Source organism: Lingula anatina, chromosome 3 (genome assembly GCF_051362555.1).
Source record: "Lingula anatina isolate TDL-2025a chromosome 3, LinAna3.0, whole genome shotgun sequence".
NCBI classification, from domain to species: Eukaryota; Metazoa; Brachiopoda; class Lingulata; order Lingulida; family Lingulidae; genus Lingula; species Lingula anatina.
In genome coordinates, this window is record NC_141769.1 from 505792 (window position 1) to 533380 (window position 27589).

At 36.4% G+C, this 27589-nt stretch overlaps 1 protein-coding gene across 7 annotated transcripts in view; it reads right to left on the bottom strand.

The window, feature by feature from the left end:
• The window catches only part of LOC106166962 (uncharacterized), a 110462-nt gene that overhangs the window by 56579 nt on the left and 26294 nt on the right, over window positions 1-27589 (bottom strand). The window contains exon 1 of one of the 7 annotated variants that reach the window (XM_087009541.1): window positions 26753-26817. The exons of 2 other annotated variants lie outside the window; for them this stretch is intronic. In XM_087009541.1, the coding sequence (XP_086865667.1) occupies window positions 26753-26802 (50 nt within the window). In that variant the 5' untranslated portion in view covers window positions 26803-26817. Of the gene's footprint in view, window positions 1-9111; window positions 11438-17138; window positions 17246-22880; window positions 22970-26752; window positions 26818-27589 lie in introns of those variants that run through there. 4 more of the 7 variants (XM_087009538.1, XM_087009537.1, XM_087009534.1 and 1 more) reach the window with 4 other exon arrangements.

The following is a 27589-nucleotide window of genomic DNA, read 5'->3' on the forward strand; positions in this document are numbered from 1 at the left end:
GCAGATAGATGTACTACAGGTCTGAAAGTCTGCAGTGAAATTAACTTTCACATTCTGATGACAAGGCAATGAAGGAATTTACAGTGAACTCAAAATCTAAATTCCTGACTGATCCATCTGGTAAGGTATGGGTTTAATGATAGCCGGTTCAAAGCCGACCCTGTGTGAATGGTGATCTCTCCACCTGGTTTTACTCTCTGCCACAGAGAAGACAAACTGATCAAAGACCTCCATTTGATATCTGAATACAGACAAAATTGTACCCTTTATTTCAGAAGCCACATCATATCATGAAGTGTTTCACTGATGTGGTTTTTCTTTATTTTATTTCCTCTTTTGGTCTGCGGGGAATAAAGGGAGAAATAAGTGAAGAAGTGCACGTGCTGGCATCCTAAAAAGGAGGGGGGGTCTATGTACGGAGTGTGGGTGAAATTCTGGGTGAGTGGGGGTTTTCCTTTATCAGGAGTGAAGACAGGCATGACACTGGTTCAGAAATAGGAAAATATCTCTTAGAGAATAAGATAAAGCAAAAAATCATTTATCAATCAGACCAACAAAATTCCAATGAAATAGATAAAAAATAATCTGTAAATATGACAATAAAAAAACAGACAATATCCAGTACAACCTTAATAAAGACAATGACATGGAACATATCAAACCTGGGCAACATTCAGAAATTTCTTCTGTTGAGAATATTTACCTAATTTCCTATTCAAAATAAATAATGTGGATTATCTTCTTTTCTTAAAAATGTGCCAGATAGAGGGGACTCTATCCTTATTAAACTTAACGAGAAGAGAGCAGAGATAATCCTTGTCTTTAAATAAGATTAAATCAGGCATAAGGGAGGACTCTATCTCAACATATCTCCCAGTTAACTCTGTACCTTGAGGTTAAACATGAAGTTTAATCCAAAAAGAGTACACCTGAACAAGACATGCATGTTTAGCACTGGAGTTATCACACCCTGACATTGGCCTGTTTTAGAGGTTTCACACAATAACTTTAACCCGAAAACTAGTCTTAAATTTCGGCCCCAAAATTTGGTTTACATCAGTTCATAGCAGTCTACTGAAATGAAGTTTTGAGCTGAAACATTAGCAATGTCTTTCTTGTTATAGCGCACGCACAATATTTCATCTAATTAGAAAACTTCTGATTTATCTCTGATCAAAATGGACTAATATTTATGTAAACGTGTAGACCAATTTCTGAGCTTAAGTTCTACTGTGGAACACACCTGAGTAGCTCTGAGACCAACAAATACCTTGGTCATGCCTCTAATCTTCCAAAATTCCACCTGTTTAATCCCTCGACAAATTTTTATCTTCTTTACATTTTTCTCTACATTTTTTGCCAATTCCCTTCAGGTTAAGAAAACGGTGAAATTCATACCAGTCCCTTACAAGCCCATTAACAGATTAGACAGGTGAAATATCCAGTAAAACATGACTCTTTGTTTATAATTACTCCGTCTGAAGTAAATCAGACATAAAGAGAAAGATCCATGTTTGCAAATCTTCTGTTAAACTTCTTGCCCTTAGGTTAAAGATGAAAAATAACAAATTACTACAGTGGAAACAGCAGTGAAACAAGACCAGAGTGGCCCCAGTCTTAAAGACTTGATGGACTTCAATTCTAATAGTTCATTAAGTGTAGCATGGAGTCTCCAGACAAGACCCCAGATGTCTCCAACCTAATGTTTACATGGCAAACTCAACTTCTATAGTTTCTGGTTCATTTAGAATTAATGTTCTGCTGAGCAAATAGTTTGGAATTTCAGAATATTTTCCTATCTCGACTGTCCCCATTGCTAGGATAGAGAGAAAAACCACAAAATGGCCACAAACAAAGCTACTGGGGTCCAGGTACGTCTGGGGCAGGGTTTACATGTAATTTCTTTGCTCTGTTCCAATAATGCACCTGGTGTGCAGAAATGTTAAACCAACCACCTAATAATCAAAATGTTTTTACATATAGTCTCTCTGAAGGTCACTGGATATTGACAAATAGTTACATTTACCCTTTTAGTATGTACGCAAAAAAAAATGTTACCAATCCTGGATTGAACTGGGGCTACACCATTTGGCTAAATGTAAACAAGCCTAAGGGATGTCTACCCTGGTTAACATGGGTGCAATTAGTCAGCACACCTTGTACCAGAAATAACCTGTGATATCATCTTCTACTGGCTGTCACCACGGCAGCTTCTGTCCAAAAAATACATACTTCAAAGATAAATAAAAATTAAGTCGAAGTCACAGGTTGGTACTAATACACGACTTAAACATCCTTTCACTGTCACTTCTTACTAGTATTTATGATATTAGTCATATATTACTTCTTCCAAGTAGAAAACACATTTGTCATTTGCCAAGAAAATTGGATATTTATTTCAGCAAATCTGCAGAATTCAACATATTGATTTAATTTTCTTTTCACATTAAAAAAACTTTCAATTTTCATCAGAAACTTGATATCTTAAATTATAAAAATGTCCAAGTCTAATCCAACAAAACTTTGATGCAGCAGTTGCTTTGATGTCAAAAGCAGCAGCAATTTAAGGCCAGACATGTCAATTAAGATCAAATTGTAATAAAAAGCTGGCCTCATTTTTTGGTGGACCTTATGTCCACTCCCTGGTTTCAGCCTTCAGTTAATAAAGACGGGATCTTGTAATTGGTAAACCATGATGTGAACCTTTCAGCCAACAGCTACTCACGTGCCTCTGATCATACTTATGTCTCATTCATGTTGTTTTTGATGAAAATTTTATAGATTTGAGATGTATAACATCTGAGTATTTATTATTTCTGTACTCTCATGTCATACGTACACCTAATTATAGGCTTTAGAACAAACATACATTTGGGCCAAGTTGAGATTTTTGTGCAAATTCATATTTGCATACCTCTTAAACTCTATATTTTACATTTCTCATTCTGGTATTGCATAAAGAGTTAAATTCCAATAGCGTATCAAAATGTACTGTGTTTGAAGAATCAAATCCAATCGTTTTTCAAAAAATCTTTAAAATAGCCGATACACAGACGTTTATTATTTTTTTAAATGCTTGAATGACATCTAGACAAGATAGATGGTGGAAGAGACAGTTTATCCTAAAAGTTTCTAAGGACCACATGGACCCATACTGTGGTATAAAATATGTCAGGTACATTACCCTGTAAGACACAGCGTAGGCAGATCAAAGATATAAATATACACACGCGATTGCATGTTAAAGTTGATAAAAAAGCAGCCTTTCAATCATAATACAACACTGCTGTTATAGCAGGCAATGGTGTCCTCTTCAGTAATACCCCAGTCCCGTGGGAGTTACAAGGACAACCCCATCTTTCATCCAACACGTGTTCAGATATCTAATATCAATGGAAACATCGTGTTATGTTGACAAATACTTCAAAGACTATTCATTGCTGTGAGATGTATCGTTGTGTTTGATGCTGTAGGTTACCCATGATCCTCTGTGGCAAATCACAACTCACAACATGTACACCATAGCTAATGTTTGCCAATGTTTGACTGTCACTTGCCTTTAGGGATCAGAATGCCATACAACTGACTAGCAACTCAAGCGTATACACACGTCTTTTTTATGTTTATGGAATGTGGATTTGTGATTATGCAACTGATTTCACCTTTCCACAATGCTTACCTCTTTGTGAGGAGCATTAACAATCCCAGAACTCAAAAACTTTGTGTGAAAAAAAGTAAATAACAATATAAAAATTGAGAAAGTGTTAATAAAATGAAATACTGATCTAATAAATATCCCATATGCATGACTTGATATGTCTAACTCCATCAAAAATAAATTACATTGTGAACCCAGTAAACATGCCACAAGGTGCAAAATACAATGGACCCATTTCTTAACAAGTCAACTTTCACACAAACTGCCAAACTACATCATTTCCCAGCTTTATCAATCCGTATAGAGAAGGAACTCAATGTCATTACTTCATAGAGTAAAAAATACAACCCCCTTCCAAAGAAAAAAATGAATTTGTGTTGGAAAATGACATAAAAAATGTGACACCCCATAAAACACCAGGTTGCATATGTCACTGATACAGTAAGGCACTCTAACATCTGATTCAGCAAATGTCAGCACAAATTACTTTGAAAAAGTTTAAATTATAAAATTCAGTTGACACCTTCCAAAGATAAAATAAAATAAAATAAAATAAAATAAAAACTCACAGCATTCTAATTTTGTTCGTGTTGTTCCCTTTTACCTACCCCCTTTTGATATAACTTTTACCTACCCCCTTTTGATATAACTTCTACTGGCTGCATCACTTTTCTTATAAAAATTCAACTACTTTGAGATAGTCCAGATAAGACAACATGCATGCAAGAAGCTAGTACAAATTTAATAGCTTGACAGTTATGGTTTATATTTTATAAAGAACAAGGAAATACCAGTTTGATGATAGTACAGAGGGTGGTAACTATACCAGGGTCAAACTATACAACTCTTTAAGTCAGGCCACTTAACACAGAAATGAGACTTAAAGGCGTTTCATCAGATTTCTTCAATGGGTTTTGTGGCAACTTAGACTTCTGATGGGATTCTTTGAATGTATACCTTCATAACCCTGGTGTAACAATGGAAGAACCAACCCAACTGGACCAATCATTTATTTTCCTTTCCAATTTTATAGTTTCAGTATTATCTTTAACCCAACTAGACCAATCATTTATTTTCCTTTCCGATTTTATAGTTTCAGTATTATCTTTAAGTTAATATATTCAAGAACTTTATTTCTGTGATAGAAAAGAAATTTAATGTAAAGTATGCATGAATGCAAAAAATAAAATACAAAAGAGAAAAAAGACTTCAAAGGAAAATTTGTCAACAATTGAAATTCCGCTGTGTATGCAGTATAGCGTGTAGTGTTTCACAGATATATATCTCCTATTTGTAGCTTAACACTGTGTTGCACTGCCAGTAATGGCTGAAGAAAAGACTTTCAAACTGTCATTTTGGTGATGGCTATCTCAAAGCCTGTCTGGGGCAACCCATGTGGAAAAATTCCAAGTTTTTTTTTTTTATTATTTCTTTTTCAATTTAAGTTTAGGCTGCCTTTTTGTTCTGATCTTTATCAATTATATATAATCTTTATATTTTTGTATCTTAATATCTTAATTATTATTATTATAAAGGATTATCATTAAACAAACATATATATATTACAAATAAAGTACTAGTCATCTGAAGTATATTTTTATGAAAATGTAGGCCTGAAGTCTTATAATAGCAGAGGTAAATTTTAATCTAAACAATTTATTCATTAAATAACATATTTCACCAGTTTATCCATTTACCTTTGGCAGACGCACATAATCAGAATTTTTTCTTAAAATTAAGTCATAGATCTCTTAAACTCGAATATTTGATGATGTTGGCTGAACATGCAGACATGTAGCTAGCCTGAATTAATATACCCACTGCCTCCTTACTCCAGCTCCTATCAACTGATAACAAACATTAGAACAATTAAGGCCAAGTTAGCAGACTTTACATAGTTCAATGACTCATACCTTTCTTACACTACCACTTACATAAGATTATACAAAGACATTCATGAGAGTGCATAACCTAAGGAGATTGACGACCAAATTCTCTTATACAAAAAACCAAATGAAAAAAAGAGCAGTGCTTAAAAACGGAAACAAGCTTAAACCACATTGTGTGAGGTCTTGAGAAGAGAAAATGTTGAAATTTTAACAAAAATATCAGGCCATGCCTTTGGTTGGTTGTATTGATATACAACTCCTAATCTAGCACAGCTGAAAATGACAGATTTCAATCTTTGTTTCAGAGAAAAAACATTAACTAGAAAGCATTTCAACTGCTGTGTTTAAGGTAATGTAATTGCTTCCAGCGGGCAGGGAGAAACACACTCAAGTTTCAGTTACCAAAAATGCAAATAAAATGCAATAAAGTACCACACTGTGTGTGTGTGTGTGTGTGTAAAGTGTACTTAGGAGAAGAACTGAGGATAGGCAAAGTGAAATCTATTGATAAGAATCAATCAATATCAATCCAAGCCACGTCACACAGGGGCGGATTCAGGGCGTCTTCTGGGTCTTCCGGAAGACGGTCAGATTTTCAAGTTTACATTCACGGGTATCTAATTTTTTCTGTCGGAAGACGGTCAAAAATGAAGAACGGAGCAACAAAGATAATTTGGAAGACTGTCAGAAAATATCTCTGAATCCGCTCCTGTCACAGGAACACTCTGTGATATAACCTAAAACAAACCCCTCTCTCCTCACTACACCACCTGTCTTTTAAATTAACTTAAAGTGGACTTTAGAAATCCAGTCTTAATACTTGTTGACAAATGAGAGCCAGCATTATATCAACAATAATACAACTGCATGTCCAACCTTGTCTCACAAACTGTCCTTCTATAAGCTACACTGACTGCCTTTCACCAACATGGCAAGAAAACAACACAAACACCCGAATGCGACAACGTGCGCTTTTAAATCAAGTGCACAGCAGAAAAATATCAATGTTTGCTGTGGATGATTTGATTTGTGCTGTAGGATAATAAAGCTCTTGTATCCATGAAACTAAATTATCCTTCTGAACACTGCTTCAGTGCTTGGTGAATGTTTTCTTAAATTGTCCTGCCTAAACATCCTTTGGCAAGCTACGAGTCCTTCTGAAGAGAGTGTTGAACAAAAACACAATCATAATAAGAACACCAGAGCTGGTAATTCGACTGAGTGTTAACCTATTGCAGGGGTGGACAAACATTAAATTCACAAAACATTTTAATGGTGGTATCCATTTTTTTTTTTTTTTTTTGCAATCAACTTTCAATCACATCATTACAAAACTCATCTTTTTTAGATTACAAGTACTAACATAACTTCAATCCCTTTTCAACTCCTCTATTATTCTCATCAACAGTTCTTGAGAAGCCCTCAATTTTTACCTACTTTTTACATCCATGCCATCACAGCCCTCAATTGTCTCCCTTTCATCACAAATAAACCCTATAACAATACCTAGGTAACAACCACTCAGCTCCTCTCAATTTACCTCATTTTAAACCATTCTCTTGTCACAAAAATTGAAATTCCAGGTGAACTGTTCCTTCTGGCTTCTTTATTAGATGTCACCATTTTTTTAGTTAAAACCATCAGTAGCATTATATCACATCTTCAGGCATTCTTAGTTGTGAAGTAAATATAGCACAATAACTTCTCAAGCATGCTCATTTTACATTCTTCTACCTGTTTTTCTATCCCATGAATTTTTTTTTTTCGAAAGGTGTGCCATTTCCCAATTACAGGATCTCTATAAAAAGATGTATTTAATCAGTAACAAAAAACAAAATAAGGTAATTATTCAACAAATTTGAAAAAGATTACTTAATCATGTCCAAAAATAAACGTTGATTTTATATTCCTCAAAAATAACTTGGCTTAATTTGCATCAGAAATTGCATCAATGTGTGTGACTAAAAATTATATATTTTGAAAAAGAAAATTATTTCAAAAAGTGAAATGTGTAAAATTTTGACATAATTACCATATTAATCTGGTTTGACCCACTCTAGCTATATATCCTGACCCCTAATTTGCTGAAGCCAAGGGGTCCCCACATTTCAAAAATGTCACAGGAGTTACGTGACAGTCATGCAGTTGCATTATTATAAGTCTACAGTTACAGTCATTTTCTTATACATATCTGGGGCCCTGGCATAAAAATATGCTTGCCCTAACCATGTATTACAACAGAGCAATTACACATACTGATGTAGGGCCAAATGTTGAAATATTCATAAGCACTAAAGAATAGCTGATAATTTCAGTCTATATTCCAGTCAACATATTCAGTACAAAACATGAAAAAGAAATTCCGTGGCTGTCTAGTAAAGGAAAATATTTGGCTGATTACCCTGCACCTATAAAGCTCTTGATGAAGTGCACCAATCAAAACAGCAGCTTTTTATACCAGGCAACCCCCTGTTTGTAGCCCACTTTTCATAACATTTCTATACAAACAAAGACAAAAATTCCAGCAACACAGTCAAAGCCAGTGTCAATCTTGCTGTAAAGGTAATTCAGGTAAAACTCTCTCTATTCACAAGGTTTAAATTGAAGAATTTCAATTTTTGAAATGACTAATTTGACCCAGTAAACAAGTAAAATATTGGCAGCCATGAAGCTGTCAGAAGAACAAGTGCTACCTGTTTCCACCAACTCAGCACCTATCAGCTCAACACCCTACCCTACCACAATCAAAGATTTATTGCATTTTATGTGATAACAATGACCATGTTAAAGGACATTAAAAACAATAAGCAGCCATAACTGTGACAAATGGACTTAAATGAATTGAAGTTGTTAAACTTCTTCAAAGCACTTGGTTCAGTGATTTATGTCCAATGGCCACAAGTGGCAAAAGGAATTTTTGGCCAGCGAAATGGAACACCTCACACTTTCATATTGCCACACCTGATCCAGAACCAACTTGGAGCTTCCCGTTCCTAATTTTATTACACACCTGAGGAATTCTCCACTCACTGTGTGCTAGTTACAAAGAGAAAGGACTAGCAAAAGTTTGATATTTTTTCAATCCATCAAAGCACTCATATTTTATAGATTGTATTGTCCCTGTATGCAACTTCATTCTCAATTTCATGATAATAATATATTCTGATCCTTTGAACAATGCCGTTATGGCAGATTTTCTTTTCTTTTCCTTTTGTGGAATCCTTTCTCAACCAGCACCAAAATTTGCATATCAATTTTCCTCTACAATTAAATCCCCATTACATTCCCTCCTAATGTAAGCAAGGTGTCCTCACAAACTGCTACACCCACTCTCTAAGTCTTAATGGAATAATTAGTTATTAACCTCAAGTCGTACTGTCATTAAGGGTGTCTACCCTCTTTATGCTTTATGCTCTTCATTAAGAAAAAAGTATTCTCCCTTTTTAAATACTGACACCACTTTTATTTATTTATTTCTTTTCAATTTGCAACACATGGGGTGTCTAGCATGGGTGTTAAAAAATAGCGTAATTTTTTTTTCTGGTACACTCAAAAAACACTTACTTGCGAACAGCTTGAATCTTTAAAGCCATGGCAAGTCTCCTCCGCTGCTGAAGCTTTTCCTCACACTTGGGTGATTTGGGTTCCAATTTGTTTGACATCATGATTGTAAAAGCACTTCACTTCCTCCTTAAGTCTGAGCTAAGAGTAGCTTTCTTAGGAAATTAACTTGCCGTGTTAAACGTCTCCCATGCTGTCAAAGCTACCAGCTAGGAGAGGAGATTTTGATGTCCTTTTTTTCTTTCCTTCTCTCAAATTCACCCACTCGTAAATTTTCTCATCTTCGTAATCTGCTGTGACACACCAGTCCCTGAGAGCAGTCTTCAGTTTGAATCAGCAAACTGTTGCTCCTTGTATATATAACTTACGATAACGTTGTATACGTTCTACCTGCTACCTTGTGATAAGCTGTATAATTATATCAGTCCAGACAAGAAGAAATCTAGCCTAAAATCCTAAGTGTCTGGTTAATCTGTGTCTTGATAACGATAAAATTCCTCTAGATGGACCTTGGTTGACCTTTACTAGCAGTCTGATCACAGGGGGGGGACACCTGTCGTATTTCTTCTCCCTGTTGTCTGCCAGTCAAAGCCGCTGCTTAACCTTCGTCTCTAGCTCTGCTTGTCTACAACAACAGCTATCCTTCAACAGTTAATTTTCTTTGTGCAGTTCCTTACCTGTCAGCACACTTTTCACCATTGTTTCAAAAGTTAACAATTTTAGTACAGTAATATCCTGCTCCTGCAACTTATTTTCAACCCAAAGTGTCACCATTTCTGTGGAGACCACCTAGGCCAAGCTGTGTTAGTGTGAGATGGGCACCAATAGCTCAGACATCAACTTGCCAGAGTCATTTTCTCTCCAATGGGCCACAAATGGGCACCGGTAACTGTTTTCTTTATGTAGCCTACAAGTTAATCTGGTTGTCAGTGAAACTTAAGATGGGCTTTAATTCTCCCGTAGCAGCCTGCCTGCTCCCTTCATGTCAGAGGCGAGTGAATATGACAGGTAATTCTCTTGAAGAGGTGACTTATGATCTCCTAACCCAGCCGATTACCTTTGCTGTGAGCTGATGTGGCTGAAAGGCAAAGCACTTCTGTCTCTCCACTCCTCTCTTGCATAAAAGGTATTTCACCTGGTGGTATGTTAAACTGTTACAAATTAATGGCGCTGATTGAAATGCCTGAACGTTTACTTGTTCCTGCACATTGCTTCCAGTACAGCAAATCTTCTCTAATCATGTGGGAAATCTTCACTCTTCTTATAAAGGAATTTCTCCGCTGACACGGTTGTAATTTAAAGTCGGTAGATAACTTAGTCTTTTATCCTTTTTTTTTATATTTGCATAATTTTTTCACCTGTGGATGCAATATAGTTACCTGGGCAAAGTCTCGTCCCAAATTAGTGACTATGTTTCAAAAGCATCAAATTTATCAACTTCTACAGTATTTCATTAGGCGTGGTAAACAATTCTCGCAGGATCAACAGTGATCTTATACTGGTGATGTATTATGGATGCCTCGTCCAATAAGAATTTCAAGCACCTGTATGAACTGTTACCAATCACTAAACTGGAGGTTAAAACACAAGTCTACACTTAGAATTTCATACGTTACAGGTGTGTTCTTGATTCAGACTACAACATGAAAACAAAATGAATTTTTGATATATATCTTCCAGGTGTATTAGAGCATATGAAATCTGCTTATTCCACCATGTTAGCATTCTATATCAAATTGCTGAAATACAACATAGTTTCCACATGACTAGAAACTTAATATCCACATTCCAACTTCTTATCTCTGGTTGGAGCTTAAGCAATGTTACTTCTGCAGCCTAAAAAAGTGTATACCCAAATCCCTAAAACAGCCTCACAAATTCATAACCAAATATCCATTTTCAATTCACCAACCTGTTGTGTCAATAATCTGATAAAGTAACTACAGTGATTTGATGTACACCTTAGAATTGTCATCCTTTCCCTGAAGGTAGTCAGGTTGTGTCTGTAATCCTCCTGGTCAAACAGTCATAACAGCACACCAGTGGTTTACCTGTTGCTCTCATTAAGACGGGTTAAATGATGTCATTACAAGTACCTGGCCAAACCAACAGGTAGGGCGTCTTGGCTTAATCCCTCTTGGGTCGAGATGGCAGATCCTTTTGATCGCAGGGATTGCCACAGATTGAGTCGTTCACACTTTGATCACTTGATATCGACAAAGTCCGACTGAGCTTTAACCGACTTACTGAACCTTTTATCTGTATTGTTGTGGAAAAGCTAAAACTGTGCAGCTGTAATGTCACATTCACATCACCAGGACCTGTAGTTCCTGAAAAGTCCAGCAGAGGGCTCTAACTGCCTAATCTTGCCAATCTTTCTACTTTCTTAGTTCACTTCCTATGTTTTGTCTCTCTTCAGCTCTTCTCTCACAGCCAAATGACCCTTTTCAGATTTGGTGAAAATAATTCTGTTCCAGCAGCTCAGTAAGTTATAAGTCCCCCCGAGTACGCTATTCACTTGATTGAGTTAGAGCCACGCAATCCAATGCACTTCAGGGGAGAAGCAAAAGCAAACAAGTTGTTATTCGGTGGTATGGACTGTTTAGACAAAGTTACGCCACAGTAACAGTACTACACAATCACAGGATCAAACCCAATGGCTGGAGGGAGTTGACACGGGGCCGCGGCCGCCACCAGAATCAATACCTTCCCATAATACCTCCAGCACCACCTGATGCACTCGCTGCAAGCACTTTGGATTCACGCTTACACTGTGTGCGAGGAATTCAAAATCCTTGATTAAAACTTTTTCTTCCTGGTGTCTATAAGGTAATAATGAGGTGTTCTCAATGAAGTTCCACCCATGCAGTCAGCCTCTATGACTACTATATTGTCAAGTTTTGACTGGTGTCTTTTGCCCTGTCGGATACCTTATGCTATACCTTGATGTTTTCTCTTCAATTGTGAGCTGATTGTTGTATTGTATAGCCACTGCCTTATGCTGATAGTGTAGTGGCTGAGTAGAATGCACCTTACATGTAATATCCCATCCACTGCGCAGTCAAGTGCTAACTCACTGACGCACTGTGGCACAAGTGCTGCAATGACAGTCGCGTGTTTTATAATTTAAAAGTCCCAGCGTGCTTTGCTCGGAGGCTGCCTGTCACTCAGTGTACAGCGCGAACCCAGTGGTTTGATACGTACACTTCAGTTGCCGAATGTCCTCTTTTCTTATTTTGCTTTATATGAAAACATTGACTGTAAATGGCCCCTGATCATAACACGGCCCTTTCTTCCGACCCACTACACATTTTCTTCTACTTTTCATGTGCGCCAAAGAGTTTTTGTTTATTCTGGGCTGGGGTCGGGGACCAGTAAGATGATACCTGTATAGCAGCAGGCTTCTGTTCATTCACATGGGACATTATAATTCAATGAAGCAAAAGTCATAGATATTCATATATTCTGACTGATTGCAATCCATTCTAGTATCCATCCTTCTCCCCAGCCAGTCCTGGTCTAACACTTGTACTTGGGAGCCCTCAGACACACCCTCCAACTATTACACAACTCATATCAGAGATTTTACACTGATAACAACATCAAATACTTGTAGTAAATATACACAAAATCCTAACAAATCAACAGAAAAATCAACACCAAAATGGCAAAAAAAAAGAACTGACTAACATTCTTCAATTACTTTATATGGATGAACATTATGTTGTTATGTTAACAATGACAGAGATATAAGGATTCAATCTACATTAAATCACAGACTCTACACACATAGTTGGGCGTCAGACTGAATAGGACTCTACTCCTGTATGTCAAATTGGACCTTTTCCTGTCAAAAGATAATCCTATTAAGTCCCCAAAACACCCCACCTCGCTGTCCCTGTTGACAGCCATCAAGGGGACGCAGACGCCACTACACCAAATTATTTTATTTTCAGTATTCAAATTGAAAATCTATTGAGTAACTCTCCCACTTCTACCAATCTTATCCCAGGTGACCCAGTAGCACTCCCCCCCCCCCCCCACCCTCAGGCAAATATGCTCTCTACTTTGAGATCTTTCAATTTTTATCAAGAGTGTAAAATCTCTGCCAGAGATAAAGCACTCAACCAATGACACTGCCGTCTGAACAAAAATTGGCCCGCACCAGGAATGTTGCTATGGTGGTCCAAGCAGCAAGTGTAAACTCTGTGAAAGTTGATGCCACAGGTATGAGAACTTGTAAAAATGAGACAGCTGAAAATTTATGTGTCTCTAGTAGCAATGGAGCCATGTCGTTACAGGAAATGGGGGCGTTTTTAATTACAACTGACATTAAAGAACATTGCCCAGCTTGGTACTCATGTATTTATGGTACAGTTTTTATTAATGTTTTCCACTCAGAAGAATCAAAGCATTAATTTGTAATTCTATTGCTACTTAAGTTTTTTTATGACCCTTGAGTTGGAGATTACAATTGGGCCATCTTATTTAAAAAAGAACAGCTTTAATTTTGACAAGCTTATTGGTTTCTTTTGCTATGAGGTTAAATGCAAATAATCAAAGTTAAAAACCATATAAATTTCAAACTTTGTTTTTGCCACCTCAGATATGAATCAAAGCTATGAGGAACATTGTGACCACATCAAATGTTTTCAGTTTTGAACGTTAACAGACACACGCACAGCAGCAAACTTAATAATAACAAAAATATCTCTTTCTTGACTCACATCCACTCAATGCATAAGTAAGGAAAGTTTACGATCTGACAATGTAAAAACACCCTACTTTACTCCCCAGTTAATGCCCACATCAAAACTATACCCAAGTTTTTCCCTGATATGGATGATATATGACACAGTTTACCACCTCTTACAATCAATAATGTACACAAAGGTAAAGCATTTTAAGATAACTGCAATAAATCTTAAAAATACTGGACTCCATTATCTTAGCTGGATGTACTTAGTCTTCTAATAATATCTTTTCATCTGGTGATGAAAAACTTAAGGTATTTATTTCATGGCTGCAGTTGAAGTAATTGCCAATATTTTTTATTCACAAATCATTCACATATGTTGCAGCAGACAATTACAACACACTTCAAACAAATCATTGATTTTTATAGCATATCATATTTTTATTTATACCCCAGATCATCGCTGTTGTGTACAAACCAATGAGTTTATTGAAAAATATGAAATCTTCTGACTTCACTGGAAACAACAGTAAAAACCAGCCTATAGGTGGAAGCATGTTTTGGGGTGGGGGGGGGGGGAGGGGGATGAGGGGCAAGTGGACCATCTCAGACCAAAATGAGGAAGATTTCCAAATAACGGATAATAATGAGCTGGACCTTTAATGGTCTCTCTCATGTTGATTGCATTACATCTTGCTCAGTGTTCATTTTAAAAGCTGTTTTCAGTTGATCAAAGTCGATTGCTTTGCCATGCTGTGAACCCATCTGGCATAAACAATATATCACTGGGTAAACAATTCTATACAAATTCTAAACATTTGACGATGGATTCACTCCATTGTCTTTCTGTTAATCTTCTCCTAATAATATAATAAAGCTCTAACAGAGGAGAGAAAAAGGATGAAAATTCGATCACTGCAGATGAAATATTGGCAATGCCTTCTTGCACTGGTTGTAACTGATCCAAGAAGAAATCAGCAGTGATCTAACTGAGAGATGAGGCTCTGCTGCCTGTGACACTGGCTGTGATGAGGCTCTGTTGCCTGTGACACTGGCTGTGATGAGGCTCTGTTGCCCGTGACACTGGCTGTGATGAGGCTCTGTTGCCCCTGTGACACTGGCTGTGATGAGGCTCTGTTGCCTGTGACACTGGCTGTGATGAGGCTCTGTTGTCTCAACTCCACTCCAGTGTATGTATCATAATAGCTGACCTATTAACCACTAGCATTAATCTGGTCATCTCAAGTGGATCCAGTACCTATATACACAGGTAAACTTAGGCTTGAAATGACCATCCAGTTACAGTAAACACTAATAGTTAAGAGCAGAATAGGTATTCCAGTAATGTGTGCACACCATGCTAGTCTACAGTGTGTTTATGAGTTAGGCTACTTCAAAGCATTCACCTGCCTAATGTGTTGACCCCCACCCCCCCTGCTTCTCACCTGTATACAGGCAGAATGTTTATAGGAATGTTTACAGTTGAACATTTAGGGTCTAATCTTATACTACTTATTGTTTTGTTTTGATTTCTTTGGCTGAATCATGAAAGTTTAATCTTTCTAGTGTTTATGTAGTCGAATACCAAAGAGAATCTCTTTGATGGAAAATTAAGAACTGATTAAAAATTGCCATTTTCCATTTTTTTTAGCAAAGAATTACTGTCATTTCTCCTTAAAAGTATGAATATAAAAGTAATATTGTGTGTGTGTGTGTATGTGTATGTGTGTATGTGTGTGTATGTGTGTGTGTGTGTGTGTATATGTGTATGTGTGTATGTGTGTGTGTGTAATTTCCCATGTATGTGATTAAATGTGTTCATACATGTAAGATTGTGAGTGAAATTTGCAATTTCATAAAAAAAAAGAAATATCAGACTCCCTTTTGAATACATAATCACACATCAATGAGATTTGGTAGCTGAAAACCCATCTAGATCAGCAAGGAGTTGTCACAATGAAGAAAAACAACCCCAATAACAAAGACATATTGCTGACAATAACATCTAAATGCCTACAAAAATGCATTCCTGCCCTACAATAATGTGAGATGAAAAGATTTGGCAATTAGAATGGCAGAATAAATAAATTGAAACCAACTCTTGCAGAAAAAATGTGAAATAAACAAAGATAAATTGTTGAATTAAACTAGGTTAATATGTCTGTCCATTTGATAAAAATACTGGATATCTTTTAATGTATATTTGAGTTGAAATAAATAGTAAATGAAAAACAATTGGACAAATAAAATACGCATTAAAATGTGAGCTCTGTTTTAAAAAATAGGACATGCAATAAAACTGTGCATTGTTTTTAAAGCTTCAAATATAAGAAAATGTACAAATGCAACAGGAATTCAATTGTGAGGAGAAAAAAAAACAAATATGAAAGCATATTACAGTTATTAACCTAAAGAAAGTTCTCAGGAATATTTATTGTTATCTTTGTTGTTTCAGACAAGGAAAATGTTACCTAAATTAGATTATACATAAGTAGTTGTCACCTACTTCAAATGAATACATTATTTCATTCATTTAGATAATGACAAGTCATTTGCTCCTCAGTGGACACATCTTCAACAAATGGAGTATTATCCAAATCATTAAGTTCTACCTCTATACCTTCGGGCAACTATGGCATGAATCTCATTATTGGAACAGGGGGAAGTTGGGGGGGGGAGAGGTTCAAGAGGACCATTAACTCATAATATAAGCATTTCCCCCCTAAAAGTTTACTGATATTACATTTTAGCCAATTTAAAACTCCCTTTTTGGTAAGATCAAAAACAAAGTTGTAACATCATTTCTCCATAGTATGATAACAGGTCCATATTACAGATGCACTCTGATGAAAATACACAATATACTGATACTGATATTGTCTTGAGAATCACATTGGTTGTTGTATAAATATCAACCAATCTGACTTCATGGCTCTACTGCCTAAATCTTCTAAGAGGCATGATAAACGTTATACCACTGAGACCTACATTAACATGTGCTCATGTTTGCAAATAAACATCCACATACTAATTATGAACATGCACAAACATCCTCACATACACTGATGAACTACCACTTCACAGAGCATTGTATTTTCCTGACAAAATCATGTGTCTGAAAATACACTTAAGTTAAATTATAGCTTTTATGTGTAAAAATGTGTTAGGACCATTTAAGATTATTATTATCATTGCTATTTATTATTATTATACAATAAATTAACAAACATATGCCAGGATGCATACATGCACACACATCACGTAGAGCCTTCATAAAACACTGAAGTATTGCACTGAAATACCTCACAACATTCTGCACATATATGCTACTTACTTGCCAAACCAACATGTGATGTTGTGAGAGCAGGAATTGGAGGACAAAAAACACAACCAACCCTCTTCTATCTCTGACTTTTTCCTCTCCATGACGGAGAATGCTCCTCTACAACAGAAGGTTCCCAACTTGTTCCTGACAAGACTTCATTATTCCTCCAGCAATGTTACAAATCACTCTAATGTGTATGTGTCATGTCCATGAGACTTCACCATGACAGACAGCAGTGAAGGTAACAATCTTTATTATTTCATTTATCTGCCGCATCCACATTGTACAACAGGTGACAATATCTTGTCCTTTGAACAGAAACAAAACTGCAGGTGCTTGTCTAAAGGCAAGGAATTCCTGCAGGTGAAAAATGTGCCACTTATTCTTAAACATATATCACCTGAAAAAGATACAGTTCAATCCCATATGCATCAAACACTGCCAACATTTGTGTCAGAGGTTAAAAACATCTCTTTCCCACTGTAGGCTGCCTCCATGTATGTCCTAGGGGGGATTTCTAAATGTTGCTGAGGTACGTACATAAAATGCATGCTTCATCACATCATGACTGAATATTCAGCTCCAACCCAGTCCAACCATCCACCAACATGGTCCCTCTTTCCCATGTGAATATCAGACCCTGGAACTACCATTAGTCACATCATTATGGCTTCTTTATCTTAATGATATGCGAAGCCTGCCCCCCCCCCCCCCCCCCCCCCCCGTACCATGTCCAACCCCCACTCAAGTTAAATAGAACACCACGTGGAATGTCACTCTTCATGGGTCTGTGGGTTATGTTCTTGAAAGATATATCTTTATTGGTCAAATCATATCAATCATAAAAAAATTTTTGAGTTTCTTCCAGATAAACGTACAAGGAAGGCATATATATTCATAATCTGTCAAGCTAGACAATAAGGAGGCATACCAAGCAGGTAATGGGAATTGCTTACCGCCAATATCAAACACTAATAAGGATGGACAGAGAGAAGAAATAAGGAATAAAATCAAAATTTCTGTCAATCACACACAATTTAACATGAATAGATGCCCAGGCTACGCCTCAGTGTTTTGACAGATTAATTCTATTATTAGCATCCCACATTCCATTGTGTGTATAATTTTCTCATTAGCAGGGAGAGGCCTCCATTTATAGCACTGGAGTTTCTATTCTGGTGAAGTTAGGAGGTCTGTTGATTGTGTTATGGTCAATGGTTGCCATATATATATGTTCCAAACAATGCTCTTATGTTTGAATTGCTTGATCATTGTGAAGTTTCATATCATCTATTGCTTTAAAAACTTGAAATGATTTGCTTATGAATACGTGGAACTATTTAAGTTCACTATCATTTGTATATTTTTTATCAGAGTTGTGAATGGCTAATTCTTCCACTTTAGTCATTTATTCTAGAACAAATCCCTCTTCTTTTGGAATCATCATGACAGAATGACTTCAGCATAAAAATAAAATGCTCCATCAAATGAAACTGGCAGCCCTCTTGCCTTGGGTCTTCATGATCTCTTCCTGATACAACAATATCCACAAGTCACACTGGGAATGTAGACAGATGACAGGACAGAGCCCCCCCCCCCATCCCCCCCCCCCCCCCGACAATCCAGAGACATTTCTGACAATCTTCCAAATTATCTTTGTTGACCCATCATCCTCCATTTCTGATAGAGGAAAAAAAAAGATGCCTATCAATGTAAAACTGAACATTCTGAATATCTTCTGAAAGACCCAGAAGACGGCCTCCATCCACCCCTGCTCCACCCCCCCACCCCCCCTCCGCTTCACAAAACTTTGGACAAAAATTTTGTCATAACCTTTAAACTATTTAGTTGGCTTTGACAAAACTTGAGATATATCAGTAGCTGTTCAATTTAATAAAATATTGCACCCTTTCTACAACAAGAAATTAAACATGGCTACCACTGCAAACCAAAAGTTTTAACTCTATTGAACTGTGCTAGTGCAGAATTATTCCAAATCTTAGTTCATATTTCATTTACTAAAGCTACAAAAATTGGATAGATGTCAGCACTGGCTTCATTTCAAGCTTCCCCCATCCCACACAAAGGGATTTCCCCTCCTCATTTCTCTCAACACTTCCAAGTCATTACCTACTATGTGATTTCCATATTTAAACTTGTTAATTAATGTTAATGACATATTAAGTTGTGAAGTCTCAATTTTTTCCTTGTAGCATATATATACACACACACACACACACACACACACACACATATATATTAAGTTGAAGGCACTTTTTCTTTATTGTTCAAATATCAAGGTTATATAAAACCGAAGACTCGTCTTTTGATTGTTGTTAAACTTGTGAATTAAGTTTATATTTAGTACTATAATTATTTGAAATATTATATATTAATTGTTAAGTGTATTTAAAATGTATGAAAATGGAATGCACTATATAAGAAATTAATATTTACATCACTATAATCATTATTATCTATAGCTCTTGCAATATAGTTAAATATTTCTCTAAAAATTCCCATACTTATCTGACAGGCTCTTATACCAGCAGTTGTAAGTACAATATGTCTAACTTTCCTTATTTATGATATTATATTGGAGGAAGAAAATGACTGTCCCCATAATATTGCTGTGGTAATAGCTGGCAGTTCAACTGTGAAGCAGTACATGTTATTAAGATTAAAATCTGAATGTTAAGCATTCAAATGCCTGAAGACAAGAGAACCATGAATTCTGTCTTGGTTTATAGTTTTACTAGCTTGCTGTGTAAGTGCTAAATACCAGGTAAAATGATCAGGAAACTTCATGTAAGTAAATTCACAATAAATTTTCTCCTAAAAGACCATTTATTTATCTATTTTAGTTTATTGTCTTATCTTTCTTTTAGCTATACATATTCTTTTAAAAACAACATGCCATAAATTTCCTTAAAATGTACCAACCCACCCACAAAAATATATAAATAAAATAACTTAAAGAGAAGAAATAAACATATTAAGAAAGAAGGAACTCCTTTGCCAAGCACCATGGCACCATGGCATAATGGGTGGTCTCCTCTCCCCTTCTTATCCTACTACCCAACATCATCAAGGTATTTATATGATTCATTCATTATATCAGTGAAATAAAGGAGGGAATATCACATCACCTTTTCACAAAAGCAAAGCTTACTGTAGAGCTAAACTGGAAATCTCTTCTTTATGTTAGAAAAACTGAAAACAACAGAAGCATCAGATTTCAATAAAAGTCAAAAGAACAGTGTTTGGTTTCAAAGAAGACAGCCATGTTTATAAATGAATTGTTCAGGAAACCTTGTTCAGGTCACTGTTTGTGCATTTTCACTTAGGACAGGAATGAATGAAAGACTAACTGACGAGAAGTACAATGAAGTTTTTAAAGCACCTGTTGAAAGAAAGTTATATCAATACCAAGTCACCTCAAATATACCAAGCCACTTATGGCAAATCCTATCCAAAAATTGGTATACTTTCTCTACGTATTCTGAAAATTCTCTGCTGATACTTGTATTTAAGTTTGGTGGTTTTTCATGTCATTCCATAAGCTATGTAGTGTTAAGTGAGCATGGTTCAGTGTTCCTGTTATCTCTGTCTTGGGTCATCTCTTCAAATGTGACAGGTGAGATGCCTTTAAAGATGATAAGCCAATCTCACCATATCATAAAGTTATTACACTAATAGACTTCCCCCTTAATACTGATAAATAATATCCTTTTTTTTTTCAACATGCCCATATAGGCATCATCTATTGTGCAGTTATAATCTTAATGACATGAACTAATCAATACGCCATACCTGAGATGATCAACACCATAGATAAATACAAGGGACGGGAAATTAATATTCCAACAGGAAAATTAATCCATTAAGACATTTAACATTTCAATCACCAGGCAGTGTTTCCTCCTCATATTGATTTCATTTTTTATGCCATCTCTATACCAACTGTCCAGGTGCAATCTTCTCTCTCATGTATTGATCATCACACCGTACATAACATGATGACAATGGCGGAGTTTACCTACATTCCTTGCACATTGATTATACAACTATCAATAATTACAACACAATGGATGACAGACATACTGCACAAAAGGAGAAATATTTTCAAACACCATGCCATTATACAGGAATCTTTTCAGAAAAATCAATGTCCATTTTTTTTTCATCTTTTTGATTACCAATTGAAATAAAGTAAACATTTCAGTTTTGTTTGAATAAAATGAAATTGATTTACTGAAATATTTATATTAATCAAAATTACCTAAAGGACAATAAATGAGCAATATCCCAATACAACAAATTCCTGACAAGATAATTACTCACGAATCTAAAACAGCCCACCTGTGACAGTACTCCAATCTAAAAGATTCTTCAGTTTTAATAACTCACAAAAATATCTGTTCAATCCCTTTTTTCACAAATTTTCCAACAAAATACAATTATGATATTGTGTATTTAGCACTGTGCAGTATAGTGAAAATCCTATATAATCCCAAGTGTGCTGTAGACACCAATATTGTGATATGATCAAGAATGGAGTGAAAACTGTCTAAAACAAACTATTCACTAAAGTGATAATGAGTCTTAAACAAAACCACACAGAAAGTCATTCCAAGTCTTACCTCTGTCTTCTCTGTTTGTTCTTGTTCTCGCGTGCACTAAGAAGACGATAAAGAAGAACCTGCATCATTTTGAGAACAGGAAAAGGACTTCACCACGTGGATAATTAGTACCAAAATTGACCTCCTTGACCAAATTTGATCTCCTTGCTAAGGATTCAATTCCTAGATAAGGTGACTATCTTCCTCCTGTACTACTGTCATTCTTTCCTCTGTCATGTAAACTTTGTCATTCTTTCCTCAGTACAGATTTAATACCATATATTAATGACACAGGTATACGTAGACTCTGAAATCAGATCCTAACATAAAATCCCCACAAAAATTATCATTCTTGGCAGGTAATCTGTTATCTTCCTAGCAGAGAGAAAACTGCTTCATAATAACACTTAACTCTGACATTCAACAGTAATGCAACGTAACTGCAAACTTGACAAAACCACCAGGTAACCAACCTGCAGATATCTCCACTGAGTATTCACATCCTAGGTCTCACAACTGCAGATAATCAATACTATTTTTTTCAAGTTGTTGAGTAGGTATTGTAATAGATGATTTGATATTTGTGCTTCCATCAATTACAGACAACACATCAATAAATATATAGTATTCTCCCTATATGCTAGGAAAGAAAGAGATATCAAAACACTGACAAGTTCTACTTTCCTAATAAAATTCCATTTCAATGAACATATGGTTTCCGCAGCAATCAGTAGTTCTCCATGGCAATGTATGATGGTACTTAGATTTTATCAGGCAGCGCGTGTGCGTGTGTGCGTGTGTGTGTGTGTGAATTCATATGTGAGTGTATTTTTACATCCTGTATAAAAATACGTCTTAAAACATGGTAGACTTACTATGGTATATGCATATTTTATTAAACCAAGCACTTGTTCTATTATTTATATTATATGCCCTCTCAATCTAAACTGTATGCACTTCTGTACCACTCTTTCTGGTGACCTATCATCATTAAGGATACCTTTAGGTATAATGAATGTAAAAAGGATAAAAGTTGTTCATTAAATTTCCAAAAAATTACCAAAACAAAAGCTGACAGGTCCATTAATTAACCCAGGCATCTCTAATTAGCCAGTGTGTCAGAACCCACCTCTCAGCCCAGCTTGCACGCATTCTGGCGACAAAACCAGGTTTGGTCATGAGCGGCCGTTCATCCACAGGCATTCTGACTGGATATACGATATGATGGTGCAATTCTTCTACAGAGGTGGATCAAACCAAGAAAGTCACCAGCCAATGGTGTCACTCCAGGTTGAAAGCACCAGTATCAACCAATATATCAAGAGCAGGATTCCTTTTAGTTGCTCAGGTGTGAAATTGGGAAAAATTTTCACTTTGTTAAGCTTTTTAGTCTGTCTGTATCACTATGTGTGTCTCTTTCATGTTTCTCTCGTGTCACAACAATAGCAAGCATCCCCAGTTACGGACTGGTGACATTAAAAAGTAGTGTGTCTCCAGTGTCGCCCCATCAAGTTCATCAGTTTAAACCACAAAGATCAGAAAATGTCGTAGGTGCTTGGTTAAAGAAACTCTGGCTCTCAGGTTCAGTAAAGTACAACACCTGGACCTATTAAAAATGCACCTGGATTTCAACTTTGAAGGCATACATTCCACTTTGACTGATTAAGAATGCTCCACTTTATACTCCAAGAATGCTCTACGGTATTCAGTTTTTCCGTACACGAAGTACAGCGTCAAACAAGGAGTTATTATTTCTCTCTCAAACCTTCCACACACAACTTGTATAGGCCAGTCATTGGGGGTCAATATCAATCAAAAAATGACTTGTTAGAAGCGACCTCATTTTAAGAAATTGCCCGTCAATTGAGGCGCAAGTCAATACCCAAGATAAACAATGTTCGGCCTCCAGCATTTTATGTATGTTTGCTAACTGAACTGAATTACTTCTCTTAAAAAAGCAGCGTGCAACCAACCCTAAAAATTACCATTCTTCAGGATCTTTTCAGACACATTTTGCAAATTTTGAATATTAACTCTGTGACAATACACACTGGAAGACCAACCCCTGTGTTGTTATCAATGTCTATCTCTGGCTTGGATGGAATGCAGTGTGTATAAATTATAAACTTCATCTACAATCTTAAATATTCATAGCAGAAAGATGATCATGCTAGTCAAATATATGGTTTACCATCACACAAAAGGAATAAATAAATTATTTTATTTTTGTTATAACTGTATGATTGTAGCAGGATTCCTCATGTTTCTGTGTCCACATCATCATCAAAGAGACACACCTGGCTAAAACATCCACAGGTAAGAGAACAAGGAGGTTTTTATAAGATCTACAAAGGAAAAGAGAAAAATGCTCCTGTGATGTGTACTCTGCCTTGATATTTTTCCTTTTTAACTTTACAGGCAAACAACAGAGCACCTGAGCTAAGAAATCTTAATTCCTTCACGATGAAATACAATGCTGCATCTCCCTCTTCAAAAACGACACCTTGTTCTCCATAAAACCCTGTCGTACATCCAGGGTAGCGAGACTCCGAATTCACACACCCGAGTTATCTACCATTGAAAGCTAATTAGTGGAAAGCCACAACCCTTGCCGACACCCTGGCGGAGAATATCGGTCACATGGACCTGCAAACAGATCACTTCAATGCAGGTATTTTTCATGGATATAAAGCAACAATGCGATTATTTTTGGTGGATATTTAGACAGAAAATCGAATCATTAGGCATTATCCATTTGTGGTTTACCCTTTGTGTTTGTAGTGTTTTCCTTCACATTGCCCTTTGGCTGTGTCGCCTTCCGCGGGCTGAGAAGTTAAAGGGCGAGACAAAGGCACAAAGAACATGGGTGTTACTGAAGAGTAGTTTAGTGAAGGAGTAAATACACAGAACAACATTCATCTTCCCCTAGGTTGTGTAATGATAAAATCTAAGGTGTAATGGTATTCTTCTACATGGCACCTCTTTGTTATAACATTTTCACTTTGCAGTGGAGTTTTGAATACAATTGTTTCTTTATCAATTTGGTATCTTCCGTACATCACATTTCTGTCCTTAGGCTAGTGTTCTTTCATTATTATATATTACTGTAATGTGTGAGCCCATGGGCTCGTGTGTGTGTGTGCATGAGTGTGTGTGCATGCATGCGTGTGTGTCAAATCCAGTGATACCTAGATGGCATGACAACATTAACCATAAGTTACTTATTAAGGAGAACAAAATTACTGAAATGCTGTAGAAATCTCCTTACATTTAATAAACCATCTGATTCTCTGAGAAAGTTAACTGTTATGAAATCTTCCTTAGAATAAATAAACTATTCCTTTAAAATATTTGTAAACTTGGGAGACCTTCTAATCCAGTTTAACAGCAAAATCTCATATCATCTAGGGCAATTCAAGGAAAGAATTCAGGGAAAAAGTGATGAAATGATTTTTCAAGTCTTGTGCCAAACAGCAAGCAGGCTTCCTAATTCTGTAACCTAGCTTTCTACTATCTGGAGCTCAATTCTTGGTTTATTCAGAAATTGTAATAATCCATTGATCAAATCTTTTAACCCTGTACCCCCCCCCTCCCCCCCCCCCCCCCCAACACACACATATACATAGTTAAAATACCTCGTCAAAGATGAACTTCTGTTAATAAGTCACCTTAACTTAAGGCCAAAGCTATTTAATGGCCACCTAAGATGTGATCAGCATCCAGAAAAGAGATGTCATTTCAAACTGACAGGCGCTTTCAAAAAGGAGCACCTCTTTTACCTTGCTCTCGCTACTTAAAAGCCCAGGTTTGTTGAATTAGGGTCAGAAGTTAAGAACCCCTCTCAAAATTAAATCCTTTATTTATGTCCTCCTCATTTGTTTTCCCCCTTTTAACTCCACTTTTAACTCTGAAATGGCCTGGATTTCTACACCCAGGAATGCTATGACTCACCTCAGCAGACATGCTGCTATGTATTTTATTCTCTGCCAGCGTTTTTATTACTGATCACAAGGATAAAAGACTTTTCTGATCTTTTAATTTATCGCCTGTTTTTCTTTCCACCTGATGTCCTCATGTTCTGGAGTCTGTTATGGAAGGAGCAAAAGTGGGCTGGCGAGTTATCTGAATAATTTTGAGATTTTCTGATTATTTGAACTTGGTGATCTTGTGTGTTAAAATAATTTAATCTTCCTTCAAATAACACACCGATTAGAAGATATTAACAATATAAATTTGACTACAACATAAATCATATGAAAGCAAGGCTTACAGAGGGTTGTCAGTGCAAGGACATCTCTGGTGAATGAAATGAGCAGACATCACAACTGACATTAAGTGGAGTGCTTTCGCTGTCATCCTTGCCAGAGACTGGCCACCTCACAGAAATTATGTGTGGCAACTTTGTCAAAAATGGAGGGACAATTGTGTACAAAAATATAATAATTTAGCATGAGTTGTTCATCCAGAAATATATTATAGCTGATATTGTTAATAATCACTCTTACAGATGTGTCAAAGCTTTGTTCACACCAATAAATCACTACAGATAATATGGCACCTGATTTGTGCACCTGTGCATAGTATGATACAGGCAGTTTTTCATGATTTATATATATACAAGTGTCACACTCAGTCTCTTTCTAACATGAAGTGTCACACTCGGTCTCCTTCTACGCCATCAAATGTAGGCTTCTTATTTTACATCATAAAGACAGATACTATGCCTATGTATAAATTATATCCATATGTATTGATACAGAAGTCATATATCCATCGTCTATTATTCATTGCAATGAATTAAAAGGAATAACTGATCACAATGCATTGCGTAAAAAATCTTCAAAGACAAAAGGAGAACAGTTCTCTCCTATATCTGACAGAATAAAATGTGTTATGCATACTGGTACTATGAATCTAGTGCATCATAAGATAGAGAGTGATTACCCCCTCCACACCCCTCCCACCCCCACCCCCACCACCACCCCCACCCCCCTCACTCACCCAAATCTACTACAGTTCACTTCCCCTCCTTTCTTCCACCACTTTAACATGAAGGAGGCGTCAATTTGGGCACTTCAGCCCCCCTAGACCAGTCCTTGATGTAAAGGTACACACTTCAGTGATGTCACGGCTGTGTAATCTGTGTCTGGTTCTGAAGCAACTCTCTGTGACATGTCAGTGCTAATTCTTTCAGCAACATTCAGTTTCCTGACCAGACTCTCTACACACTGCTGTTGATGCAGAGTTGTTTAGCAATATTAACATAGGTTTGTCTTCTCATAATGCAGTATTTGTCAATATGCTTTGGCAGGTAAGAGGATTAAGAAGAGAGTCCAATATGCTTTTTTTAAGGGCAATGGTCTCTTACCGAGAGGAGCCTAAGCATATGGATAAATATATACAGGGCACTAAAAGGTGGAATGCCAGAAATGTCACGGCTAATGAGTGATCAGAAAAGTGTGGGAAAAAAATATCACATCAAGATCAATGATACGATATGTAAAATAATTGATCTTAAAATTCAAAAGAACAATAAACAACATTGCTTCAATTCACTTAGACCTAGATAAAAGAGATATCATTTTCAATTCACAAATGCATTATCAAAATCACATGAATTCTTCATCAATTTTTCATGAACCAGACTGACTGGAACAGTGCATTTGTTATAAAGGAGGCCAATATATGTATAGTGTGACATATAATCAGACATGATGAGGTGACAAGTCACAATTGTGTTAGGTGAGACAGGTCACAATGTCAAGCTAGCACAACAACAGCAATCACAGAAATACAGAAGCAATGTAACACATTAGAGCAACACTGAAAAACAATGAG